Source organism: Pelodiscus sinensis, chromosome 13, assembly GCF_049634645.1.
Source record: "Pelodiscus sinensis isolate JC-2024 chromosome 13, ASM4963464v1, whole genome shotgun sequence".
Taxonomy (NCBI): Eukaryota; Metazoa; Chordata; order Testudines; family Trionychidae; genus Pelodiscus; species Pelodiscus sinensis.
In genome coordinates, this window is record NC_134723.1 from 29,264,209 (window position 1) to 29,291,903 (window position 27,695).

The window sequence follows — 27,695 nt, forward strand, 5'->3', positions numbered from 1 at the left end:
GTGGTCAAGAAGCAAAGAGCAGGGCAGGCCCGGGCTGAGAGGCCGTAGAAGGGGCAGTAGGGTGGGGGAGGCAGTGAGTGCCAGGTGAGGGGCCCTAGGGAGGCAGCGAGGACTGTGGAGAGAGGGGAAGACACAGAGGTGCCAGGACCCTGAGGTGCCAAAATATAAGTTTGCTCAGAGCCCTTTTCTCTAAGGCCGGCCCTGAGACCGTGCCTTCGGTTTGGGAGGTTGAATCAAAGATCCTTTTTAACAGAAATAGTCCTGAAGGATACCCAGGACTTCTCCTTTGTCGTTCTCCCAAGATCATCCTGGTGATTTCTCCAGAGAGGGAGATTACGTGCAGCTCCATTGGTCGTCCAGCAATGATGTTATTTCAGTCAGTCAGAGGAAATATCCCTGAGGAGACTTCCCCACGCAACATTCCTTTTAAATCTTCTTGTAACCGATCTCTCATGGGAGTCTGCTGAGCTCTGGGGTTTTGTGCAGAGTGCTTATACCGCAGTGTTTAAAGGTGCCTGTTCATTTCTTCACAGACTGAATCAGACACGGCTTCAGAAATCAGCTTCCAGTTTAACAGGCACAAAAAGTCGCCTAGTAGTGGCAGCCACTCCTCTGACATGGCATCGGTCTCTTCGGTAGGTATTTAATGGGCCCATCGTGCTAAAAAGAGGTTTGTGGTAGTGTAACCCGCACACCTAGTGGTTCACTGTCCCATGTAGTGGCACTTAAACTTACAGCCAAAGATAGGAACAAGGGAGCTCTACAGCCTAAGCTGAGAGCCAGCTGGCTTTATAGCTCTAGCAGTAGAGACTCCTACACAGAGATCCCAGGCTCAACTCTGCCCATTGGTGGTTATTGTAGGACACTGCATTTAGCTCTTATGCTGTGGCATCTGGAGTCTCTGCTTATTTTGGGGCATTATCTGGTCTATCATGTTTTAGAAATGTGTCTGTCTGTCTGGGTCCGTTTGTTCAAGAACTCCTCCTAAAGGGTAAGAGCTAGTGCCACCAAATTTGGTATGCAGCTTCCCCTGAGAACTTACAATAACATAAGGGTTTGGTTGTTCCTGGAAAATGGAAAGTGGTGATAATGGGACTGTTTTCCTGAACATGGAAAGGGAGGGAGCAGAGAGAGGAGCGATGTGATACTCAGAGTGACCGCTGGGGCAGCAAGCACAGGGGACAGCTATACTGCAGAGTGACCACTGCAGGCACCCATGCCACTCAGAGAGCGGCTGACAGGTCTGGGGCTTGCCATCTCGGCTCCTCCCAGGGTGGTCTGTTGGCAGGCAAGGAGGAGGGCAAAATCCCCTAGTAATCTCCCTGCCCCAACCAAATATTCTAGTGTTGCCGTAAGGAGCAGGAGGATGACTGTAATGATTGTGTTTTTCTTTTTATAATTTATGTATGCTTATAGTTGTGTCTAGAGGCCCCATCCAAGATCAAGAGCCTACCGTGCTAGGTTTTTATGTAAACACAAAATAAGAAAAAAATCTCTGCTCCAAGCTATTTACAACCTATATAGATAAAACTGACAGTGGTGGAGAAAAGAAAGCACTGTTATCCTTGTTTTACAGCTGCAAAGCTGAGGCACAGATTAATATAGCTAAAATCAAGTACAGAGTTTTTACAGTGTTTTGCTGTGAATGTAGTGCTGGTTGTTGTTTTTTCCCAGCATAAGGAGGCTGCCTGCCTTATTAGCACTAACCTCTCTTTTCTGCCCGGACAGGTGAGTGGTAGCGTGCTCAGTGTGTACAGTGGTGATTTTGGGAGCGTGGATGCACAAGGCACTGTTCAGTTTGCTCTGGATTATGATGAGAAAAACCGAGAATTCCAGATTTGTGTTTTCCAGTGCAAAGACCTGGCTGTGGTGGATGAGAAGAAAGGCAGATCTGATCCGTGAGTGAGGCTTATGTTTGTTGCAGTTTTATTTCTAAATTGTCTGATCTTTTGCCCTGGGGGATTCTTGCTTTATCTGTTTAATGTCTTTAGCCTAAAAATTTAATGGTTTCCTCCCTCCCTCCTCCAGATTTCTCTCACTTGCATGGCAGTGCTGCCTTTCCAGTTGACAGCCCTACACCTACTCGAATCAGTAAGGGATTTGCCACTGACTTAAATTTGAATGGGATTTTGAAACCTAAGGCCCTGCTCATGATAGGGGTTAAAACCCTGCAATTCCTATTGAAGACAGTAGGGGATATGGGGATATGATGATACTTATGATTTGATTCTTGTTTATGTTGGTTCCTACAGACCTTTGGCACATGTCTGGCAAAAACATGATCACAATATTGTAAATACATTTTTGTTGATACTAGTGATTCTCCATCATGTGAGGCTGAAAAGGAGACTGTCTTTTTTTTAACCTATGTAGGAGCTTCAATTGAATGTCTTCTAGGTTATAAGCTTCAGGGGGTAGCAGAGTTAGTCTGTACAGGATAAACTTAAAAAACAACAAATAGTCTGGTAGCACTTTAAAGACTAACAAAACATGTGGATGGTGGTATGAGCTTTCGTGGGCATAGCCCACTTCTTCATATGCAAGGCATTGCATTCAGCTGAATGGAGTGGAAATCCATCAACTACACAAAGAAACTCGCACAGATCCAGACTGACATCCTCTTCCTTTCCAAGTGCAAACAGATGAACATCATACCTAAGAGTGAAAAACCCACTACAGTCTACATATCCCATGGACTACAGACGGAGATTATGCCACGCTCTTGCAAAAAAAACCTAAGGAATCACCTTTATCAGCATTCTGTACAACAAATGGAAAAAAATCAAGGAGGAGCTCTCAACATTAGGGTCATCTGAAGAAGTGGGCTGCGCCCACAAAAGCTCATGATGCCATCTACATGTTTTGTTAGTCTATGAAGTGCCACCAGATCATTTGTTCTAGATTATAGTTCTGCATAACACAAAACCCACAACATAATGGGGGTAGTGGAATTTTTAAGTAACACTTTTGGTGTGATGCATAAATACAGCAAATTTTGAACCTAGAACTGCACGTTCCTTCTGGTGTAGAGCTGCCCCATACACTGAGAGGAAATTTGCCTGCCTGCATATGTAGCCCCATCATTTTAGCATCTGATGAAACATTACTGAGGCAGGGCAAATTCCCATGTCCCAGATGGGATACGGGGGCGCACAGAGATGGAATGACTTAACCAGAAGGATGAAGGAAAGCTGGGAATTGAATCCAGGTCCGTTAATTCAGTACCCCATCCATATGATCATCCTATTACACAAGCAATGACATACCAATTTCCCCCACACCTATCTGCCATGACCTAGAGGTATCACTTCTGGGGGTGAAAGGGTAGTCAGTTTTCAGGCAAATTGCAAACGCTGTATTGGCATTGCAAGCTACACATGAGTTTCCAAAGCATAAAAGCATTCTACAGTCCTCCCATTCCTCACTTTGGGTCTGCTGGAGAGCAATACAGATAATAGAACATTTGTCTAGGATGGAACCTCACAGTATATTGGAGGTATAGTCTCCTGTGTCCATTTTGTGCCTTTTCAATCCTTAGCCTCTCTGTGAAGAATATAAAAAAAGAGCTCTTCAGTCCTAATTGTAATGGTGGTTCTTTGATGTGGATGCTTCCTCACTAGTAATTGGATCGTTTCAGGTGGTGATAGCCTCTGCTTACCACCATGCCATTTGGATTCAAACATGGTGACCGACTCCATCCCCTGGAGACATTCCACCTTTCTTCTCATTTCACCCTTACACAAGGTCACTTTGATCTCACATGCACAGACAGCTTATGATATGACAGCTGGTCCACTATCCCCCTTACCACCTCTACTGTTACAAAGAATGGTCTCTAATGATTTCTAAATCATTGCCAGTTTTACATATTGGCCAGGGAGCCACCTGCTTCTGATTTCATTAGTGTCCATCCTTCCCCATTGAATGATTTATAACTTCACACAGAATCCAGGTTAATATCGCAGCAGGTTTCTTAGCTAGTTTTCATTCCAGACGGTCAACTCCAGGTTTTGTGTTTGCATAAATTTGGTGTAACAGCTCAGAAATCTCGAGTTGGTTGGAGCATGGCAATGTTGAATGTTACTCATCTGGAGTTCTCTTTTCCAGATATGTAAAAACTTACCTGCTCCCAGACAAAGCTCGAATGGGCAAGAGGAAAACCTCAGTGAGGAAGAGAACGGTGAATCCCATTTACAACGAAGTGTTAAGAGTAAGAATATTTTTGACGAGCTTTATTACAGCACACCTGGAACTCACTGGCAATGCCAGGGTCTGATCCTTTAGAAGTGCTGAGCACTTACAAACCCCTATTGATTTCTGTCTGACTGGTGGGTACTCCTAGCCTCTCTGGATCTGGTCCTAGGGCTTGGTGTCCCCTACAACTCAGCCCTGGTCTAGGCAGGCCTATCTCGATGACTAAGGGTATGTCTACACTAGCCCCTTAGTTCGGTCTAGGGAGGCTAATGAGGGCAACTGAAATTGCAAATGAAGCGTGGGATTTAAATATCTCGCGTTTCATTAGCATGTTCCCAGCCAGTTGCCATTTTAGAAATTGACTAGCCCGAAGTAACTGCCCGCATCTACACGCGGCAGTGAAATGGGATTCCGAATTAAAGCCCTAAATCGAATTAGCTGGTAAACCTCATTGCGGGGGGGGAGGAGGAAGACGTGAGGATTTTTCAAAAATCAAAAAGGGAACACGATGCCGAAAAGTTTGGGAACTACTGCTCTAATCTTTTGTGGAAAAGCAGTGCCTCTATTGTTTGGGTTTCACTTTCAAGACTCTTAGGCTGTGTCTAGACTACATGCCTCTGTCGGCAGAGGCATGTAGATTAGACAGATCAGCAAAGGCAAATGAAGCCGCGATTTAAATGATCGCGGCTTCATTTACATTTACATGGCTGCCGTGCTGAGCCGACAAACAGCTGATCAGCTGTTTGTCGGCTCGCCGCTAGTCTGGACGTTCCCCCTGTCGACATCAAAGCCCTTTGTCGGCAGCCCCGTTATTCCTCATGGAATGAGGTTTACTGGGGCTGCCGACAAAGGGCTTTGATGTCGACAGGGGGAACGTCCAGACTAGCGGCGAGCCGACAAACAGCTGATCAGCTGTTTGTCGGCTCAGCGCGGCAGCCATGTAAATGTAAATGAAGCCGCGATCATTTAAATCGCGGCTTCATTTACCTTTGCTGAACAAACAAATCTACATGCCTCTGCTGACAGAGGCATGTAGTGTAGACGTACCCTTAGTGAAAATAAGAGGCTACAAATGTATTTTAAACAAGTGCACCTCCCCAAAAAAGGTGAAGACTAGCTAAAATCTTTCTTAATCCCCAGAATCAGCGGGTTGAGATGTTGCCTGTCCTCATTACTTTAATCATGAGTCTCATGATAATGTGGTGAGGTTTTTTTTTTTTTTTTAAAGCCACAGCTGCTTGGAGGCCTGTGATAACCTGAGAATCTCTGCTTCCACTTAAAGCCCAAACAAACAAAAAACTAACATTGCTGGTGGTAGAGTAAAATTTGAAAATATAAATCCTAAAGCAGAAAGCCAATAAAAAGCCCCCAAATGTATTCTCATTTTAAAAAGCTTTTAAAAGGCTTTTAAAGCTTAAACACATGATTATTGGGAGGGCTGACTCATGATTTTTGAATGTTTAGAGTTGACAGAACTAAGATTGTGTTGGGATTGGGAGAAGGAGTGTAAGTGGATTTGGAGAGCCCCTATGATCTCTCTGCCTGAGCTATTTCCTCTATCCTGCACTGGCTACTATTCATAAAACAGAAATATGCAGCATTCACCACTATGATCTTACTGATGAGAGCTGTAAGGGTTATTTAAAAACTCCATGTCTTTTAAGAATTCTTATAAATGTGTTGGGTTATCCTTATAAAAAAGAATTCATGGTTTCCTTACATGCAGAAGAAGCCATTAGCAATGTCTGAATATAGACTATGAAGCAGCATCAGTCTGACATGAGATTTATAATTTTCCAAAAAAGGGGGCCAAGTCCTTCAAAATAAGCACAGACCAGGTGCCTTTTGGTTTGTTTTCTATAGTTTTTTGGGGGGGGGAGGGGGGAGGAGGATGGAGGAGGACGGACTGTGACAGGTTATTACTTGCTGTTTACAATACTGAAAAATCAGCTTTATTGCCAAATTGTATTTAATATTCTAACAAAAGCAAAATTATTTTGAACAGCCCAACCCTCTCTTTCTCCCCTGTAGTACAGAATAGAAAAAATGGTGCTGCTGATCCAAAAATTGAATCTTTCTGTGTGGCACAATGACCCATTAGGACGTAACAGCTTCTTAGGAGAGATAGAAATAGACCTTGCTAGCTGGGATTGGAGCAACAAGAAACTCAACTGGTACACGCTGAAGCCACGGGTATGTCGGTCTCAGCTGGTTTCCTACTACATTTATTTATGATTGTGAGTTCCTGGTGAGTTTAAAAACAATGAGTAGGCCTGTGGCACCTTAGAGACTAACATAAATATGTGGAATCATGAGCTTTCTTGGGTAAAACACACTTTGTCAGTTGGGTTGGAGTTTAAAGTAATAGCTTAACAAAATGGCACAGAACCAATGCAAGGACACAGCTCTCCACCTGGAAATGGTTCCTTTAAGGCCACAGAGAGACATCCGTTCCAAGTTACTGCGATCTCTAACCTCTGCAGTAGGCTGTGAGCAGAAAAGCAAGGTAGCCAAGGCCCAAACAGAAATTGTCATGCGAAGTCAAAGGCAACTGCTTAAAATGGCACCTGGAAATGTCAGAAGCTGTCCAAGACAATGGCAGAGCATCTGCTCTCTGAAAATCAAGACCCTTCAATGTGTCTTAAGCTGAAGTCCTAAAATCACAAGCCAGGTTGGGGACTTTGAGCTCTGACAGGCCAACAACAGGAGCAAAGCCTCAGTGAAGAGCCTCCCCCTGAGACCTAGAGACTCTCTGTATGAGCATCTAGGGATACCTAGAATAGCCTTCCCCATGAATACCTAGGGACTCCCTGTATGAACATCCCCACTAATCTTAAATGCTGCTGCATGATTTGTGCTAATACCAGCGCATGTATCCTGTCTCTTTCTTTTTCAGAGCCTTTCTGCCAGTAACGGTGTGGATCATCGAGGAGTGATGAATCTGTCTATTAAATATGTCCCACCAGGAACTCTAGGTAAAATATATTTAATCCATTAAAGAAGAAAGATTGTCTATGCCTAGGGGGCATGCAGCTTGCAACCCAGTGTATTTTATGCCTGGTGAGAAGGGTGGTAATCTCATTAGAGCAAGAGATGGTCTTTGTGATCAGCACAAATGAAGAACTGCGGGTGCTTTGCACTTCAATCTGCAGGTTGTGTCTGGGTTTGTGCTTTAATCAACCCTTTGCTGTTCATTGCTCAGCTCTGAGAGAGGCAGAAGCTTGGTCTCCCTCCCCCAGTGCACTCGGCCCATTGCTTTAAAACAGCAGTGCTGGCAAGTTCTAAATGGAGCCCTGTTAGACTGACTCAACCATGGCAGCTGGGAGCTGCAACATGGAGTATTTCAGCAGGAAGGGGTAGAGACTCACTGGCACGGGAATCCAGCCCCTTTCCCTCCATCCACTCCCCACCCCAACTGAAGCCAGGTGCAAAGCTCCGGCACGCAGGTCAGCAGCAGCCACCACCCCAGGGGCGTGGGTCCAACAGTGGCTGGGACCTCAGGGTGCTGCAGCTCCACTCACATCCCTAGTTCCTGTGCCTATGTGTGGAGTTGGAAATGGGAATCCTTCTCTGTTAGTCTTGGGTAGAGATGAACTCCCAGGACAGGAGCCCTTGCAGGCTGAAACTGGGCAGTGGCTCTGGGAAAACATTCATTAGCCAGGGGACTACCTTCTGCTTGGATCACTGATAGGGTCCAAAGGTAATGTCCCCCTCAAAGGGGAAACAAAGGGTCTGAGTGGGCAAGAGGGCAGCAGCCAGTTTAGGATGAAATGAGCAGAAAGGAGGATCTACTGTGCCCTAGTACTCTGTTGACGTCTCCCCTCAATAATGCAGAAGGATCTCCTCTCCTGCTCTCTCACATGTTCTAGAGTGCTTGTCCCTGAGCACACTTCCGTTACTTTCTCCACCTCCCAAGCTGCCACTCAGCCAGACTGTCCTGATTAAATGGCTTTTCGGCGGGGGTGGGAGAGGGGGAATAACACCTTCTGTTGGCCCGTGTGAGGAAGTGCTGTGTCCAGTGTCTCCTAGTAAGGAGCATTTCATTGGAACAAACTGATAAGCAGCTGTGCACCAGCACAGCTGGTATCTAGATGTTCTGTGTCGTGGGAAGTAAGAGAAAAAGTTGGGCCCTGGATCTACACCTCCACACTTAAGTGAAGGAGGCTGCTCTCTGCTTGCTGACTGCTATTAGGACTTGATTAAAAACAATTTTATTTTCTGAAATGGCAGGTCCAAAGAATCCCTCATCTGGGGAAGTTCATATCTGGGTCAAAGACAGCAAGGACCTCCCACAGTTGCGCCCATCTGGAGTTGACTCCTTTGTGAAATGGTACGTCTATGAACTTTTTCTCATATGTCAAAGTGGGGAAGATCTTGGCTCAGATGCAGGGCTCACAGACCTCCAAAAGGACACTTTCTGGAGGATGTGAGTGTTGTCTTCTAATGGGGGGGGTCTCATCTAGCGGTGCATCAGTTCTTGGCACTATAAATAGCCTCCGGGGACCTCAGGTGCAGTTCCCTGTTCTCTAGGATCATCTGGAGTGAATTGCCTTTTGTTGTAGGCCAAATACAAAAGTTTGTATTCTGGCAAATGCTCACAGAAATCAGTGGGAGTTTTGCTTAACTAAGAACTACCGTATTTTCCGGCGTATAATGCGACTGGGCATATAAGACGACCCCCTAATTTTTTAGTTAAAAGATAGGGTTTCGTCTTATACCCCAGCGCCCCTCCGCCTCCTTTGCTCCCGGTGTCCCTGGTCTGCTGGAGACGGTCTCCAGCAGACCAGAGGCACCGGGAGCAAAGCCGCAGCAGCGGCGGGGTCCCGCGCCTCTGAGGCTTTGCTCCCGGTGCCTCTGGTCTGCTGGGGACCGTCTCCAGCAGACCAGGGACACCGGGAGCAAAGCCTCTGAGGACGCCCCGGCAGCGGGACAGACCCGGTGCGCCAGGGCTGCCCCACCGCCGGAGCCCCTCCGCGGCTTTGCAAAGCCTCGGGGGAAGCCGGCGGCGGGGCATCCCAGGCGCGCCTGAGCTGCCCCGCCGCCGGAGCCCCTCCGCGGCTTTGCAAAGCCTCGGGGGAAGCCGGCGGCCGGGCATCCCAGGCGCGCCTGAGCTGCCCCGCCGCCGGCTTCCCCCGAGGCTTTGCAAAGCCGCGGAGGGGCTCCGGCGGCGGGGCAGCTCATGCGCGCCTGGGATGCCCCGCCGCCGGCTTCCCTCGAGGCTTTGCAAAGCCACATACCCGGCGTATAAGAGGACCCCCGATTTTGGGGGGATGTTTTTTAACATCAAAAGTCGTCTTATACGCCGGAAAATACGGTAAGTAAAAATGGAGGGAGGGCCTCTGGGTCTGACCTTGTGTGTTCAGTCAAAATTGAGAATTTCCTGTATCAAAGGACATGTGCATGCATGTGCACGCACACGCAGCACGGGGGGGGACGAGAGGTTTATTGTAGTTTTATAAAAGCAGCTCAAGTGGGGATGAGAGACACAAAGTGAGCTATTACTGGTGCTTGTCAACATCCAGCAGCGATAGGGTGTCTGTGCTATGGGAAACACCCAAATGCTAGACTGTGTACATGTGTGCAAAGCACACAGCTCTCTTTTGTAGCGTTGGTAAATGTACAAACCATACATCAAAACCATGAGTGTCTGTCTGGCCCCTGGGTTGGTCTGTCTTTTTATTATTCGTACATGCTCACTCAGAATTATAGGTCTTGAGGCCATAGTTGCAACCTAAAATAATAGGATCCTAATTAGAGAATTAGTGTTCCTTTTGCTTTTCATTTGAAGTGACATATTTTCAGTCCCTGCCAGTAGCTGTCAGCAGAGGATAAATAGTATAAAAATTTGATATGCAGTTAAATGGCACACTTCTCTTCAGTTGCGGAACCTCCCACCTAAAGAAATCAATGGATATTGACAAGACCGAGGGATTTATGTGCTTAAGGAACTTTCTTTAATCCAAAAGCAAAGGAACCTCTGGGCTTCAATATTGTTTAATGGAGTGGTGTGAGAGTGAGAGAGATTGGGTGTTGATCCATATTTATATATAGTAGAGATGGGCCCCAATGCTTAAAGTTTGGATCCAGGTTTTGTCCTCGCCAGAGTCCTCTGTGTATGATGTGGGATATTGGTTCTGCCTATTCTACAGAACATTGGTTTAAAAAAACCCGAAGTGATATACAGACATTCAAAATCATTTTCAAAATGGAATTATTTTCATTTCATTATTACACATTATTATACATTTGTCAGAGGTATGTGGATTTGTTTCTCTTTTTAAGAAAAGGTGCCATTGAAAATTCTTTCTTTAAACTACTTGAAGTAGTTTTTTTTAAAAATCCCTCTGTAAAAAAGGTGCAGAATATTATGAAAAAAAAGTGTATTTCACTATATATATATTTTTTTCTTCTTTCCAATTTGCTTTTTGCTATGGTGCAAATATTGAAAAATGTTTACAAAATGATTTTTTGAAAGTTTACGGTATTTAGAAAATACAAAAAAAGTGGATAAAATTTTATCAAAACATCTGGGTTGGTTTGTTTGTTTTTTTCCTCATGGAATCATGTTGGATTGTGTCGGCTGAATGTGAGCTTCCAGTGCAATTCTGTGGCCGACAAGTTTAAAGTGATTCTTGCATGTATAAAAGGAAATGTAGAGTAGGAGTAGAGATGTTATACTGACCTATGTATTTGGTACTGGTGCAAGCTGTACTGGAATGCTGCATCAGTTCTGGTGTCTACATTTTAGGAAAGATGTTGAAAAACTGCAGAGAGTTAAGAGAAGAACCCTGAGAATGATTTAAAGGATTAGAAAATATGCCTTCTAGTGAAAAATTCAAGGAGCTCAGTCTATTTAGCTTAATAAAGAGAAGACTAATAGGCGACTTGATTATAGACTAGATACTTTGATGAGGAACAGAAATTTGATAATCGAGGGCTTTTCAGTCTAATAAGATCAACAGCTGGAAGTTGAAGCTACAAAAATTTAGACTAGACGTAAGTGGTTTCTTTTTTTGTTTAACAGCGAAGGTAGCTAACTATTGGAACAATCCAATAAAGGCTGTGATGGATTCTATGCCACTGGTAACTTACGAATTATGATGATGGGTTTTTTTTTTTTCCAAAAGTTCTAGGTCTATGCTCCATTTCAAACGCAACTGTGGGCTTTGAAAAAGTTCTCTGACCTGCATTAGAGGAGACAACTTAAACAAAGAATAGTTCTGCAGCACCTTAGAGACTAACAAAATATGTAGATGGTCTCATGAGCTTTCATGGGCACAGCCCACTTCTTCAGATGAATTAGAGAGGAGGTTAGGCTAGATAATCACTGTGGTCCCCACTCTAAGCTTCATAAACCACAATTCTACTTGTCTAAAACACTGTCTGCTTTTCAGATTTGAACCATTTTATGAAAAAAAGAGCATTTTTTAACATTTCCCTTCAAATAGTTCTGACAAGATCTAGTCTATGGGCCAGGGTTACAGTTCAGGTCAGTTGTAGCCCAGGAATAGGACGAGTGTTGGGACATGCAGTGAGCCCAGATAAGTTTGGAATTAGGGCTGATAGTAGGGATGTGAAAGTGTAACCATGTACACAGGGAGCCTGGGATCATTGGTTAACCGTCATGGTTACACACAGGCTCCTGGTACATGTAGAGAGCTGGCTTAAAAGCATCTACACCCTGCATGCACCTACTCCTGGGGAGTGCCTCCCCCTCTCCCCCCGCCCTGTGCTGCTGCCTCTATCAGAGTGCAGGTCGGGGGAGGAGGGGACAGGTGGGAAGTTAAACTCTCTGCATGCACTGGCTCCTACCTCCTTCCCGCCCTCTGCACTGCTGCCTCTGATACAGAGGCAGCACAATAGGAGGCGGGGAGCAGGAGGCAGCTCCCTGAGAGCCAGTATGCACCGGGGGTCTTTAAAGAAAGACTTTGGGGAGGGAAAACTGGCTACTCTAGTGAGCTTCATCCTCATGCCAGCCACCCCATCTCCTGGGACTCTTGATCTCTTTTATCTTACTACTAAGAAATATCTTAACCAGATTGGGTCAGACAGATGGAGAAAAATGACATTGCACTCTCCGCTGATTTAAACTAAATCCTGAATACCAACTGGGACCTGAGACTTTGTGTGTATAGGGTTGCGGGGGTTTTTTAAATTTCTAGTCTCCTTTTTCCTTCTGTCTGGTAAAACATTGGCTTAACCAAGACTATATATTTTGCAACACTGCTGAAAGCTCAGAGTGACCAGAGAGAGGCAGCTGAAAACAATGCCTTAAACATCCTGATGATTATACAAGTTTGCTATTCTCAAAGTGGCTAAGACAAGACCGTGGTGGTTGGTGTGTGTGTGGCTGTGGCTTTTTTTTTTGTTTGGTTGGGGTTTTTTTTGTGCCTGTGTTTTTTTCAGCCATGAGGTTGCAAGAGTCAATGCCAAAATAGAAGCTACATTTTCTCTCTGTGCTGGTCTTTTTGCTTCTCTTCTTTTTGCCTGCATCTTCTTTTTTGCCTTATAGGAAATGGGATCAGACTTAACAACAGCAATGACTACTTCAGCCTGTCTCTGCTAACTTCTCTTTTCCTCAGAAAGGACAGTTACCATCTTTCATAGAGACTATCAGATCAGGGGGATATTCCCCAAAGGGAACAAAGGACATTGTTTAAATGAAATCCTTATTTAATACTTTATATTTCAAAGGCTTTAACTGTTTTTTCATCTTTTCTGTATCTCTAATACATTATTTTAAAGGATTTTTAAAGGTTTGTTTGCTGTGATACTAACCAGGCTAAGGTCTTTCTATGCCAGCCTCCAAACCTTGTTTAATGCTGGACCGTGGTGACAAGGTCTTGTTCACACCTTTGACCTTTTGGGCTCATACCTTCTATGTAAATGAATACAGCAAGGCCCTGGGCTAGGAATCGGAGTGAGGCTTTTGCCTGACCACATTAACCCTGGTCTCACTCCCCCTAACACCACACCAACATTTAGGATTGCACCCACTAGGACTCTCTGGGCTCAGGGTGGGGTTGGGGCTAGCATAGGGCCCCCGGCTCAGATTAGGGTTGGGGCTGGTTAGTCTCACTAGCCTAGGGCAAGGACTAGGGACTGTATTGCCCACTGAGCCAGAGTTGGAGCTAGTAGGGCTTGCCAGGCGTAGGTCTAAATTAGGGCCGTTGGACTAAGGTCTGAATTAGGGTTGGACTGTAGGAGGTCAGTGTTCTACCGCTGTGGTTGTGGCTGGAAGAGGGCCTAGCCTAGGAGAGAGCTGTGGCCAATGGGGGTCTTCTGACCAGGGCTAAGGTTGGTGCTTATAGGTTTCACTGTGCTAGGTATAAGTTGGGGCCAGTACGTGTATGTGCATTGGGTTGAGGCCAGCAATCGTGCCAATCCTACCATTGGATGCATTTCTTGTAGGACTCACCAGGCTTGTGTTCGGGTTGGATCCTGTAGAATTTCAGTCGTGTTTACAATCGTGCTGAGATGTGGTCCAGAATTACTACTAGGATTAGCGTGGGCTTATTGTTAGTTATGATTGCAGTTGGGTTCTTGTGCCAATTTCTGGTGAAGACATTGTTTATTTAATAAACAGTCAAATATATTTTGTACATAATAAATGAAAATGACTAATTTGATAAATACTCGCCAAAACTTTGCCACACTTTAAAACCGAGAAAATTCTTCAGGAAGATTTTTTACTTTTAAAGTGGACTCTTATGGCTAATAGTTTCTCATCTGAAACTTTTGACTATTCTAATGTCTCTAGAGCCTAGTTGTTAAACTGAGACCAGATTTCCCTTAAGTTCACAATTGAGTCTGTGGACCCAGGAATTTGGTTTGGTCCCGTCCTTACCAAAGAAAACAGAAAATAGATTAAAACTTTGTTTAACTCTGATATTTTTTTTTCTTCTCTCTAAGCTATGTACTTCCAGACACCAGTAAGAAGAGTTACCAAAAGACCCGAGTTATCAAAAGAGACCCAAACCCTGTTTTTAATCACACCATTGTGTATGATGGGTTCCACACAGAAGATCTGAAAGATGCCTGTGTTGAGCTGACTGTATGGGATCATGAAAAACTAACCAATCACTTCCTTGGCGGGATCAGGCTGGGCCTGGGGACAGGTAATTGCATCGTTATTTGAGTCAGTAGTTTTTCTTCAAACTAAATTGTATTAAATATTGTCACTCCTTTACTGAGCCATAAATCATGATGGGGCCTTCCCAGGTGGCTTTGTTGAAGGAGATGTGCGTTGCAGGGAATGTGGGCGTGTTCTACGTGTAACTTTGGTTTCCATGCACACACCACTCCAGGGCAGAGGTGGTCACAAATGGCACGCTGACAAACCTCTCTTTCAGGAACCTCAGCACTGTCCCTCCCAGTGCTTCCACGGGCTAACGTGGGATGGATCCTGCCCCAGGAAGGCAGGGAGAGGGGCTCAGCGGGTTGGCTCCAAAAGGGACCAGGAAAAGCCCTTGTGGGGAATCAGAGGTGCTCTCAGAGAAAAGAGGGAATTGGAGAGCAGGGGGAGGAGGAGAAGCAGGTGGCAATGCCTGGAACAGAGCATCAAGCCCACCCAACCCAGCAAGACAGGAGTCATTTCAGCTGGGAAAGTGGGGTTAGAGGTGAAAGCAGGACAAAACCCGGGACTGTTGGGAGATCTGCAACAATACCTGGATCCTAGGAAGGAATTCCACCCCCAGAACTGGCTCTAGTTTGAGAGAGAATACATCACAAACAATGCATAACTTCTTCCTCACCTGAGTAGTGCTTGCAGTGGGTATCCTAGGCAGCTGCAGTCCCACCCACACTCCTCCCCCAGTCCTCTTTCTGCTCTGCAGGTGGTCGGCTCTTCTGTGCCCGTTAGAGCCATGCTGCCCGGCCTCCTGGTGCTCTGCGGTTGAGGGGGAGGCTAGCCTGGGGCAGGACACAGCAGCAATAGTGGAGTATGCTGGGATCTGGCAGGCTCAGAAGGGTTAGGGCCTCCGATGGAAGGGCCAGGACTCTGTAAACCAGCAAGTGGTTCACCCACTGCCCATGGTGTTTGCAGTTAAGAAAACGAACTTGTGTATCAGCACCACCTGGTAGCTCCCTCTCTAACAATACATTGAAGTTTACAAGTAATACCAATAATGAATACCTTACAGTGGCAACGTGGATCCTAAACAGACCAGGTAGACAAAGGGTAAGAATAGCCATACTTGGTCAGAACAAAGGTCCATCTAGCCCAGTATCCTGTCTTCCAAGAGTGCCCAATGCCAGGCGCTTCAGAGGGAAAGAACAGAAGAGGTAATCAAATGATTCAGTCCCTGTCACCCATTCCCAACTTCTGGCAAACAGGCTAGACACACCATCCCTGCCTATGCTATACAATAGCCACTGATGGACCTGTCCTCAATGCGTTTATCTAGTTATTTTTTGGACACTGTTCTAGTCTTGGCCTTAACAAGGCTACATAGCTATAGATATCCATGTTTCTGTGCCAAGATTATATGGAGGTCCGTTAGAATTTCTGTTTTGCTGTCCTTCACTTGGATAATTTTTCATTGGGGCATCTTCGCTTCCATTCCAGTCCTATTTCCCCCTTCCCTCCCTTTCGTGACAAGATTTTCATAGAATAGGTAGGGGTGGCCAATCTGCGGCTCGCGAGCTGCATGCGGCTCTTCACTGCAAAAAGTGCAGCTTGCGAAGACACCCCTGCGCCCCCACAAAGGGCCCCCAGCGCTGGTGCTCACCGAGTGCAGGGGAGCCACCTGGCGTGGTGAAGCAAGATGGTGCCAGCCAATGGGAGCCTGATGTGGTCAAAAAGCCAAACCGGAAGCATGTTTTGTTTTTGTTTTTTGCTCGACCAAACGCGATGGCTCAGGCTATTTTTCTTTTTCCTCGACAACTTTTTTCCCTCAGCTCTTTGCTCCATTTCCACAGGCTCTTTGCCTGTATCTGATTGGCCACCCTATCATAGAATCATAGAAATGAATTGCTGGACAGGACCTTGAGAGGCCATCAGTCTAGCCCCCTGTCCTGAGGCAGGACCAAATAGCCTTAGACCATCTCTGACAGGTGTTTGTCCAACAGGTTCTAAAAAACTTCCACTGGTAGGGATTCTACAGTCTCTCTTGGAAGTGTATACCAGAGCAGCTACTGTTACCATTAGAAAGTTTTCTCCTCTACTATCTAACCTTCATCTTCCTTGCTGCAGGTTAAGCCCACTACTTCTTGTCCCACCTTCAGTGGACATGGAGAATAACTGATCACTGTCCTCTGTATAACCACCCTTCAAATTTTTGAAGACTGTGATCAGATCCCCACCCAATCTTTCCTCAAGACTAAATATTCCTAATTTTTTTTAAAAAAAACCTTTCCTCATAGATCAGTTTTTCTAACTTTTTATCGTGTTTGTTGCTTTCTTCTGGATTCTTTCTTATTTGTCCACATCTTTCTTAACGTGTGGTTCCCAGAACGGGACATAGGACTACAGCTGAGGAATTGCTAGTGCCATGTTGATCAGGACAATTACCTCTTGAATTTTATATATGACAACCCTGTTTGTATGCCCCACAATGGCATTAGCCTTTTTGCAACTTCATTACAAGGTTGGCTCCTATTCAGTTTGTGATCCTCTATCATCCCCAGATCCTTTTCAGCAGCACTACCAGCTAGCACTTAATCCCCATTTGTAATTGTGCGTTTGTGTGGGAGGGGAGTTTCCTTCCTAAGTAAACAGCTTTACAGTTTTCTTTATTGAACTTAATTCTGTTGATTTCAGTCAATTTTTCTAATTTGTCAAGGTAATTTTGAATTCTAATCCTGTTCTCCAAAGGGCTTGCGGCTCTTCACAGCTTGGTGCCATCTGCATATTTTATAAGCATACTCTCCGTGCCATTATTCAAGTCATCTTGCCTTTAACACAAATAGCTGACCTAAAAATGTTGCCTTCTAATGCCGAGATAATAATCCACATTAGTGATGCTAAAGAAGTGAATTCCATTCTGGTGAAATCTGGTCTGTGCCTTTTTTCTTGTACTGTTCATTGTGGGCTAGTTTGTGGCATCTCCCACATTTAGCCGTTAAGGGGCAGATTGAACCAACAGTGCCATAAGTATAACTCACAATGTAGAAAAATACAGAACTCTAATCTGCATATTTATTATTAGACCAGGAAATTGTTATAGGAGATCTGCGCTGAGGAAAAAGGCCGATGAAATTTTAATGGATTATAATACAGGATGAACAATCCCTGGAGGTTGTTTGGAAAACATTTGTAGCATCTGGAAGATCTTCCTCTCAGACCTACTTAACAGTGTGGGACTTGCCAGCACGCTCTGTTTTCTCTCTCCTACCATGTCACCAAGAGTTGTTATGAAGTTCCCAAGTGTGAAATAGCATCTACAACAAGCTAATAAATAAGATATAAAAATATCACATTCAGGATTCGTTGTTGTGGATAGGACATGGTCCAGACTGAGACATTTATCTGGTTAGCGATGTTATAGAGTCATAGAAATATAGGGCTGAAAGAAACCTCGAGAGGTCATCTAGTCCGTTCCTCCCTCCCCCAAACCTGAGGCAGGACAAATCTATTTAGACCATCCTGACAGCCATTTATTAGATTCCACAATCTCCCTTGATAACCTCTTCTAGTATTTAACTGTCTTTACAGTTGTAGCATTCATCTCAATATCTAACCTAAATCTCCCTTGCTGCAGATTAAGCCATCATGTCCTACCTTCAGTGGGCATGGAGAATAATTGATCACCATCCTCTTTATAACCATCTTTGACATATTTGAAGATGGTTATCTGGTCCCCTCTCAATGGTGTTGTCTCAAGACTAAATATGCCCAGCTTTTTAACCTTTCTTCAGAGGTCAGGTTTTCTAAACCTTTTATCATTTTTGTTGCTCTCCACTTGATGCTCTCCAGTTTGTCCATATCTCTCTAAAAGTATGGCTCCGAGAACTGGAAAGAGTATTCCACAGGCCTCATAATTACCTCCTGTGTGTCTCATAACAACTGTTGAATATCCCTTTTTGTCCTATCATCAGAGGTTAAGGAGAATAATTTTTCTCCCTCCTCCTTGTAACAAACTTTTAGGTACTTGAAGACTGTTATCTCCCCTCTGTCTTCTGTTTCCTAGTTTTTTCAATCTTCCCTCCATAGATCATGTTTTCTTGAGCTTTAATCATTTTGTTGCTCCTCTTTGGATTATTCCACTTTATCTACATCTTTCCTGAAATGAAACACCCAGACACTACTCCGGTTAAGGCCTAATCGGCGTGGAGTGGAGCAGGAGAATTACTTCTTGTTTCTCACTTACAGCACGTCTGCTAATACATTCCAGAATGATGTATGCTTTTTTGCAATCATCTCTCACTGTTGTCTTATATTTAGGTTATGGTTCTCTATGACCCGCAAATCCCTTTCCCCATTACTCCATCCTAGGCTGTCATTTCCCTTTTTGTATATGTGCAGCTGATTTGTTCCTTCCTAAGTGGAGTACTCTGCATTTTTTCTTATTGAATTTCATCCTGTTTACCTCAGACCATTTCTCTAGTTTTTCCAGGTAATTTTTAATTATAATCCTATTCTCCAAAGCACTTGCAACCCCTCCCAGCTTGGTATCATCTGAAAACTCAATAGGTATTCTCTGTATGCCATTATCTAAATCACTGATAAAAACATTGACTAGAAGTGGACCCAGAACTGATACCTGTGGAACCCCACTCATTATGCCTTTGCAACATGACTGTGCACCATTGATAATGACTCTTTTTCCAACTGTTATCCAACCAGTTATGCACTGACCTTATAGTAGCTCCATCTAGGTTGCATTTCCTTACTTTGTTATGAGAAGGTCATTTTGAGACTTTATCAACAGCCTCATTAAAGTCTAGATAGATCATCTGTCCCCCTAGCCACAAGGCTTATTACCCATCAAAAAAGCTATCGGGTTGGTTTGACATGATTTGTTCTTGACAAATCCATGCTGACTGTTACTTTATCTTCTAGAAGATGCTGCAAACTGATTGCTTAGTTGTTTGCTCCATTATTTTTCCCAGGACCGAAGTTAAGCTGACTGGTCTGTAATTCCCTGGCTTGTTCTTATTTCCATTTTCATAGATGGGCATTATATTTGCCCTTTTTCAGTCCTTTGGAATCTCTCTCATCTTCTATGACTGTTCAAATATGATAGCTAATAGCTCATATCTCCTTAGCTCCTTGAGTATTCCAGGATGCATTTCATCAGGCCCTGGTGACTTGAAGACATCTAACTTATATAAGTAATTTTTTGTCTAAGTAATTTTTAATTCCTTCTTTTTCTATTTTAACTTCTGACTTTTCACTGGCATTCACCCAACAGTCACCACCAACCTTGGTAGAAACTGAAACACAGAAGTCATTATGCACTTCCTGCCATTTTCACATTTTCATTTATTGCTTTTACCTAGTTATTGAGTAAATGACCTTACCTATCTTTGGTCCTTCTCTTGTTTCTGATGTAATTATCATCATTTCACTAGTGCTTCCAAGGTAGACACGATGTGGGTTTTGGATGTAAAACTGACAAAAAACAAAGAAACCACCTCCCCTCCCCACAAGCTCACAACAGGTTCCTTTTTAAAAACGACAGAAGTCAGGCCTACACACACAAATATAAAAAGCAAGAAAGGGCACAAAGCCAGTATCATTTTCCTTTGTAGGTTACGTTCTAAGGAGCGTCTGACTTTGGGCATTTAAATTGACTTAGGCCTCACATTCATGGTCTCAGGAATCGAATGATAAGTGTTTATGGTGCTCAACGCTCCTCAGGAATAGACCCCTTCAATGCAGGACTAGTTCACATTTAAATATTCTTGTATGTAATAGAAATGTCTTCTGCAGCGCTGACCATTATCACCTCCTCCTTGTTCTTTCTAAGGCACTAGCTATGGTATCCCGGTGGATTGGATGGACTCCACACAGGAGGAAGTGGCCTTTTGGCAGGAAATGATGTTGGCCTCCAACGAATGGATTGAAGGATCGCTGCCACTGCGTTCGCTGGCTGGGCGGAGGAAACTGAAATGAAAGTTACACAATTAAAACTGAGCATATTCATTAGAAATGGGGAGCTCCCCAAGACGAAGAGATGGAGCGCTTCCCCTACCCACGCAGATGTATGGTTAACTGATAATGATTGGATTTTGCTTTAAAGATGTTAAGTGCTACATGGTGTTAATCCCCCAGTAAGAGGGTTTAGAAGATGCTTAACTGAAGCTATACTTGATCTTAGCAAGAGGCCAAGAACGAACACTGGTTACTTTGGCTGATCATTTATATAGTCTCTTAGATTTCATTACACTCTGAATACATTGGCAGGATAAAGGAGGTGTGAGTATTTTTTTTAATACAGGATTATTTTGTTACTGGATTTTTGTGCTGTTCTGTGCAGGAAGATCTTTGTAATAAAGCAGCAGCTCGGTATTCTGCATATTCCCTTTGAAGTGGTACACGTTGTACTGGATGGAGGATTGCAAGCATCATCACAGAATGGGAGCTTTCCATCTGTTACTTGTCATAATGCAGCTAAGGCTCAGAGGAAAAACCCACTTTGATTGCTTTGAGATCCAAGGTGAACCTGCAAAAAGAGAGGACTATTTGGAACAGACAATATAGCAACATGACTAGGGTATCAGAAGAGAATTCAATACATTTTATTCCATGCCCCTTTTATTTGGAATAGAGAAGTAACGGTCTTGCAGCTAATGTATCAGCCCGGGACTCTGTAGATACAGGTACTATTCCCAACCCTGCCACAGACTTCCTCAGTGACCTTTTGCAAGTTACGTAATTAAAGAAAAATTGCAGCAGGATATAAATTTGTTTGCATTTATTTGGCCAAATATAAAATATGATTAAATCTCTGCTGGGCCAGATTGGTTCTTTCAACTCTGTTGTGTATAAAACACTATGAAATTATGTACATCAGCAAGCAGCCTTGTCAGTTTGATGAAATGTATCAAGAGCCACACAACAAGGAGATTTTGTGGAGGGAGATTTTTGGAACAGATGTGAGAGGCAAGTGCTCCATGGTCATAAAAACTGAACCAAAGTTACAGCAAGTTACATAGTAAAAAGTACTGGAGAAATCTCCCACTGCTCCCTGTACCTCTGGCTGCTACTTTTAAGTTACTTTCTCTCAACTGATATCAATAAGTTGCGGTCTGTTTTGGAACTGTTGTTAAATACAAATTTTCAGGGATTTTGCATCTGCCCAGTGCCCAATAGTGAGGATTTTTGCAACCTTTTAAAAATGTGTCTTTGTAATTTGCTTTTTTAAATGTACATATTCTGATTTAAACAGAATGATTTCCCTTTGGAACCAAATGATCTCTTTATACCTATCATTAGTATGGGCTGAGTAACCAAATATATACAAAATAAAATAGAGGTAATGCACATTAAACAAAATCATTCCTGCCTTGTCCAGAGTGGTAACTCTTGGAGAAATTTCTTCTTTAGGTGTCTGACCTTTAAAAGTAATCTGCATAAGGCTGAGTAGAGCTGATTGTGAAATGGGAGTCGTGGGCAGAAAATCATGAAAACATTTCAAGTTTGTTTTCCTTTTGAAAGATTCAAAACTGATTTTTCAGAAGGGCTTGGAGGGGTTGTGAATTTTATTAATTGTTTTCCAAAACAGCTGTCTTAAATTACCCAAAAGTAAATGATAGAGAATATTTTTAATAAGATCAAAGCACTTTTTTCATGAACCTTGAGAAGTTAAGTTGTCAGTAGCTTTTTCATTAAAAAAATGTTTTAGTAAAATTGTATATTATTTTTTGACAAATGCTAGACAAATTTTAACTGTAGTGTTGATGAACTAAGCAATAATCCATAAGAACGAGGTCAGATGAAAAGAGAGATTTATTGTATGAGTGCCAATCTGCCTCAGTTCACTCTCAAAAATTACCCATTTACTGCCTCCGTGAAGTGTGTATCAAAGGAGCTAGATTGGCACGATGGTTTGGATTTGCTAAGCTGAAAAACTTAACTTTATTGCTGTGTGTAACCTTATTGGTTTCAATGGTGTTATTCAGAGTGGATTCTGATACTTTTACATGAAGTTATGCTTTACTCCATGGATAGAGCCATCAAAGTTGAAAGAATTACTCATTGGATGAGGTGCCAGGTAAGGGTATGAAAATCTGGTCCATAATGTACTGACTTTGTGCTTACATAGGACTGGATTCTTTCTTTTACTGTTGACTAGTACCTTACTCTGTGAGTGGTCCCACTGACTTCTATGGAACCGTTTATGGAGTGAAGTGCTATTTATTGTGAATAATAGTATCATCGTTTTCACCCATAATAGAAACACACATTCATTTCTTTCACTGTTTTACAGTGTTTGTACATTTGTAGTGAATGTGCCAGAACAGCTGTTTATACAAACAAAAAGTAATTTGAAAAGTTCATGTAAGTATTTATCACAAATTATTATTCGTTGCACACCTAAGTTCAGTTCTTTCCTAATATGGTGCCAATAAAGTGAAATAATTGTTAATGGGCCAAGTTTATCCCTGATGTCAAAGTTTAGATGAGTTTGGCCCAAGCTATGTATATTTTTGATCGTTTGTTTTTGTAAATTAAGCCCTGATTAATTTCAGAAACTTTTTGTATTAGCACATAAGAGTAAAAGATTATACCACCAACAATAGTAAATTAGTTGCATAGTACATTCATCATGTCATATCTGCTTCATTTAATAAACAGAAAGCACTTTATCAGTAAAAATGCGAGGCACTTTGGTCACGTGTCAGTGTCATACATAGGAGTGGACGAACCTATAGCAAATAAAACGTAATTGTCTATTGGTATGTGTTTTTTGTTTTTGTAATCTTCAAATTCTATCTGTAAGAGGAAAAGCATCTTGGTAAAGATTGAGAAGTCATTCTTCTGCTCTACTCTGTGCTGGTTAGGCCTCAGTTGGAGTATTGTGTCCAGTTCTGGGCACCACATTTCAAGAAAGATGTGGAGAAATTGGAGAGGGTCCAGAGAAGAGCAACAGGAATGATTAAAGGTCTAGAGAACTTGAGCCATGAAGGAAGGCTGAAAGAATTGGGTTTGTTTAGTTTAGAAAAGAGAAGACTGAGGGGGTACATGATAGCCGTTTTCAGGTATCTAAAAGGGTATCATAAGGAGGAGGGAGAAAACTTGTTCATCTTGGCCTCTGAGGATAGAACAAGAAGCAATGGGCTTAAACTGCAGCATGGGAGGTTTAGGTTGGACATTAGGAAAAAGTTCTTAACTGTCGGGGTAGTCAAACACTAGAATAAATTGCCCAGGCAGGTTGTGGAATCCCCATCTCTGGAGATACTTAAGAGTAGGTTAGATAAATGTCTAGACCATCCCTGATAGACAGTATTTGGTCCTGCTATGAGGGCAGGGGACTGGACTCAATGACGTCTCAAGGTCCCTTCCTGACCTAGTGTTCTATGATTCTAATTTGATTTATTAGTTTTTTGTCTGATGCACTAAAACTCTCTTAAAGGAATAGGGATTTTTCTATGCATAATATATTTAGGGTCATAATTCCCTTGGGTATAAGCATACAAGTTTGTTGAAGCCAGGGAGATCTTTGCATGCAGCTGAAACCAAAGTTATGGTCTATAGAGCTAGATCCTGCAACTACCAATCACTGTTGGTGCACAAGTAGGCCTACACGATTTGGCCTTTTTTAAAATGAAAAAGTTAATATTTTGACTAGCATGGGGCAAAATCTATTGGGAAAAACTTCCCATGACCATTCTTCCGCACTCAGGAATGCATGTGCTTTCTTTGTGCTCGTACCCCTTTCATATCTGCTTTTTGCTGATCTCTTGCACATGAATTTACAAGCAGGAATGTGTTTTGTTCAAGTAGAAAATTTTTAATTCACCAGTAGCAAGAAGTGCATAGGAAGCAGTTGCTCCTCTAGTCAGGAAACAGAATACCATGTGATTTTTGCGTCTAATCAGGCCTGCTCTGGTTATGTACCAAATAGTTGAAACAAACAGTTCATGAACAATCTTTGGACAAAGCAGCAGAAATAATTTGGTCAATAATCTTGAATGGTATCCAGGGAATCACTGTCTGTATTTGGGTAGTAAAAGTATTTGCCCCGCTCTATTCTTGACGAAGATACAGGCAGAAAAGCAAAGCTGAGGTTATGGTGAAATTTATAAGCTACGCAGAGAAATGTGAATAGACCCATAATCATAGAATCATAGAATAATAGGACTGGAAGGGACCTCGAGAGGTCATCGAGTCCAGCCCCCCGCCCTCAAGGCAGGATCAAGCTCCGTCTACACCATCCCTGACAGATGTCTATCTAACCTGTTCTTAAATATCTCCAGAGCGGGAGATTCCACCACCTCCCTTGGCAATTTATTCCAATATTTGACCACCCTGACAGTTAGGAATTTTTTAATTATAAATCTATAATAATATATAAATCTATGTCATAAGATGTGCTAAAAGAAGAAATACTGAATTGTGTGGGCTTGTTAAATAAACCAAAAGGAATGTGTAAAACTGAGAAACAAAATCATAAACCACCCTTTAGTTCTTGGTAAGTGTATAACTCCCTGCTCCCCAATGTATTTACATTTTTCCATCTCTAATGTGTTTGTTTCTCCAGGAGGATTTTCCCCTGTGTGTGTTGTTCATGGTGGCAGCCACAGTCAAGAAGCTTGTCAGCAAGCTACTGGGTAACTCATATTAAAATGTACCACTAAGGAATATTTGCAAAGACATTGTAAGGGATGCCAAGTGTCTGTTACATTGACCATAAGCCAGTGGGCATGAGGATCACCACAGCAGAGCAGCACCTATTCCTCTTTGGCTAGTTTCTCTTCTGAATACAGAAATTAAAGACAATTAATTCAATATTACTTAGATCTGGATTTTGTCCCTTTCCTACCTATGTTCAGGGCTGCTCTGATACAGGATTTTGACAATGAGCTTATTTCTGGATCTTATGCTGAGTAACTCCACTGAAGTTTACACCACCATGAAAGTGAGGTGAGATCAGGCCCAAGAAGGCAAAATCCTACTAAGTAATGGAATCCCTTGTGACAGAGATTCCTTCTGGTGCACTCTTACATGTCTACAGAGCAGCAGCCCACAGGTGCCTGGCCTGATGAAATTCATCCTAGGGTACTTAAGGAATTAAAAGCAATCTTAACCCCTATAGCAATTACCTTTTTTAACACTTGGAGGTGGTAGATGACAAGAGAAGGGTCAATGTAGTACTTCTCTTGTACTTCTCTTTAAAAGAGGGAAACAAAGGACCTAGGAAATCATAGACTTCAATACTGGGAAAAGATACAAGAGCAAATTATTGAGCAACAAAATTGTAAGTAGCTAGAGAATGATAGGATTATAGGAAGACTCAACATGCTTTTTTACCTTCTCCCTCCCCCCTCCAAAAAAAAAACCTCCCCTACTTGCCTTCATTCTTTTAATCAAGCTACTGGTCTAGTGGCTGGAGGAATGGAGTAGACTACAGCAACCAGAGATCATTCTTATGGTTGCTTTTTACAATCTTTTATTTCAGAAGAATGAAAAAGGAGAGAGGGGGGGGGAAAAAACCCTAATCTGGATTGATTTCCAGACAACTAAACTGTAGCAATTTTATACATATGGGGCTAGATACTGATATTTTACTATAAGAGCAGCACCACTGGTTTGAATGAGACATACACAGAAATGGCAATTTTCTTCCATATTCTGGGAGACTTTCTTAGGTTTGAGTATCTTTGGGGATACATTGTGCAATATTGCTATACAGCCACAGACCCGGAATGTATGTTACCTCTTCAGGGGAAGATGTAATGTGAAGTCTTAAAGTTCAGAGAAGAATGGGCTTTGATCACAATAAGCATAAAGACATTATAATCTTGATTTTTAGTTTTTAGGTTTTGATACATTCTCACTTGTCATTCCCATAAGGGAAATGTGGTCTAGATAAAAATAGTGTAAGATGAGTGCACAATTTATTGACCGAATGTACTCACAGGCCAGTTCTCAATTGTTTACTGTCAGACTGAGGAGGTGTGATCCCTTAGGGGGTCAGTCCTGGCTCTATTTGTTTAATATGTTCAGTAATGACTGGAATAAGAGAGAGGAGAGAGTGATATGTCTACATTACAGAGGTGTTTTTTTTGTTGTTGTAAAAACAGGCCTTTTTTCCCTACTTCAATTACATCCCCACTGCAATCGAAAGAACAGAGGTTTTTTTCCCCGACAGCGCTAATCTTCTTTCTATGAGGAAGAAGCCTTTTTCCGAAGGTGCTCTTTCAGGGAAAAAAGGCGAGTGTGGACAGGGAAGAGGGTTTTCTTTTGAAAGAAGAGGCCTCCAGGAAATAACACAGGTGCCCTGGTGGCCCCTCAGTCCAAAGTAATCACAACTCTAGTTCCTGTTTCTGGCCCTGTTAAAGCTGCAGGCACCCTAGACAAGCCTTGTGGCAGGAAGCTGACCTCGGAGCAGCACCCTAACCAAGCGGCTCTGCCACAGGCATTGCCAACCTGTCCCAGCCTCAACCCCCTCAAGACTTTCCTGGCCCTCACAGGAAGCAGCCCCAGGGCTCCCAGGACCCACCCAGGGGAACCAAGAGATGGGCACCCTCCTGGTCTAGAGCAGAGATTCTGTCGCTCCTTGAGCTGTGGGTGAGGAGGAGACACTCCAGGATCTCCGTTCCAAGTGCCACAATGTGGACATTTATGGCCGGATGGCCAAGTCCCTGGCGGAGCGCGGACACCGACCCCGGACCTTGGAACAGGTCTGGAGTAAGGTCAAAGAGTTCCACCAGGGATACATGAGGGCCAGAGAGCACAGCTTGTGCTCCAGGGCAGGACCCCATACCTGCCCCTTCTACCAGGAGCTGCACCAAATCCTGGGGGGTGGGGAAAGCCGTTTCCCCAGCCGTTGGGGTGGACTCTGGCCTTGACACACCCATCGTCGCCTGGCTGGAGGTCACGGTGGAGGAAGAGGATCGCGACCAGGGACAGCACAAAGAGGAGGAGGCGGGCAACATGGCCACTGTCACGCTCCCCTTAGAGCCGGTTCCCGTGAGCCAGGACATCTCCCAGGCCTCTGATGCTGGGGAGGGATCTTCAGGTGAGTGCTCTCAATTTGTCACACACGCAGGGCGGGGGAGGTGGGCGCAGAGGGGAAGAGGTGCAAGCATTGTTCGGCCTGGACATTGTACTGCAGTCCGTGCATGTGGAACCACGTGCAGCGTTCGTGTGTGCCACGCAGGCTCAGGGAGGCTGCACACGCGTCTGGCCATGCGGGGGGGGACAACACCCTCTGACCACCTGCCATGGCTGGAAGCAGGCTAGCCACAAGAGTGCAGGCATGACCCCAGACACACCGAGGAGTGCCATGCACAGCACACGGGCATGCCTGCACGTGCAAGGCAGCACCCACTCCCATGGGCAATGCTGTGAGGCGCAGGTGTGTGTGCGGGTTCCAGGGAGGGTGAGGCTG

At 43.7% G+C, this 27,695-nt stretch overlaps 1 protein-coding gene across 4 annotated transcripts in view; it reads left to right on the forward strand.

Annotated features, from left to right (window-relative positions):
• Positions 1–23,038, forward strand: part of LOC102458959 (synaptotagmin-like protein 2) — a 72,049-nt gene extending 49,011 nt beyond the window's left edge. For all 4 annotated transcript variants that reach the window (XM_075940955.1, XM_075940957.1, XM_075940956.1 and 1 more), the window contains 8 exons: positions 534–635; positions 1,729–1,898; positions 4,108–4,210; positions 6,226–6,387; positions 7,091–7,169; positions 8,425–8,524; positions 14,107–14,312; positions 20,106–23,038. In XM_075940955.1, the coding sequence (XP_075797070.1) occupies positions 534–635; positions 1,729–1,898; positions 4,108–4,210; positions 6,226–6,387; positions 7,091–7,169; positions 8,425–8,524; positions 14,107–14,312; positions 20,106–20,251 (1,068 nt within the window). In that variant the 3' untranslated portion in view covers positions 20,252–23,038. The remainder of the gene's footprint in view (positions 1–533; positions 636–1,728; positions 1,899–4,107; positions 4,211–6,225; positions 6,388–7,090; positions 7,170–8,424; positions 8,525–14,106; positions 14,313–20,105) is intronic.
• The last annotated feature ends 4,657 nt before the right edge of the window (positions 23,039–27,695 follow it).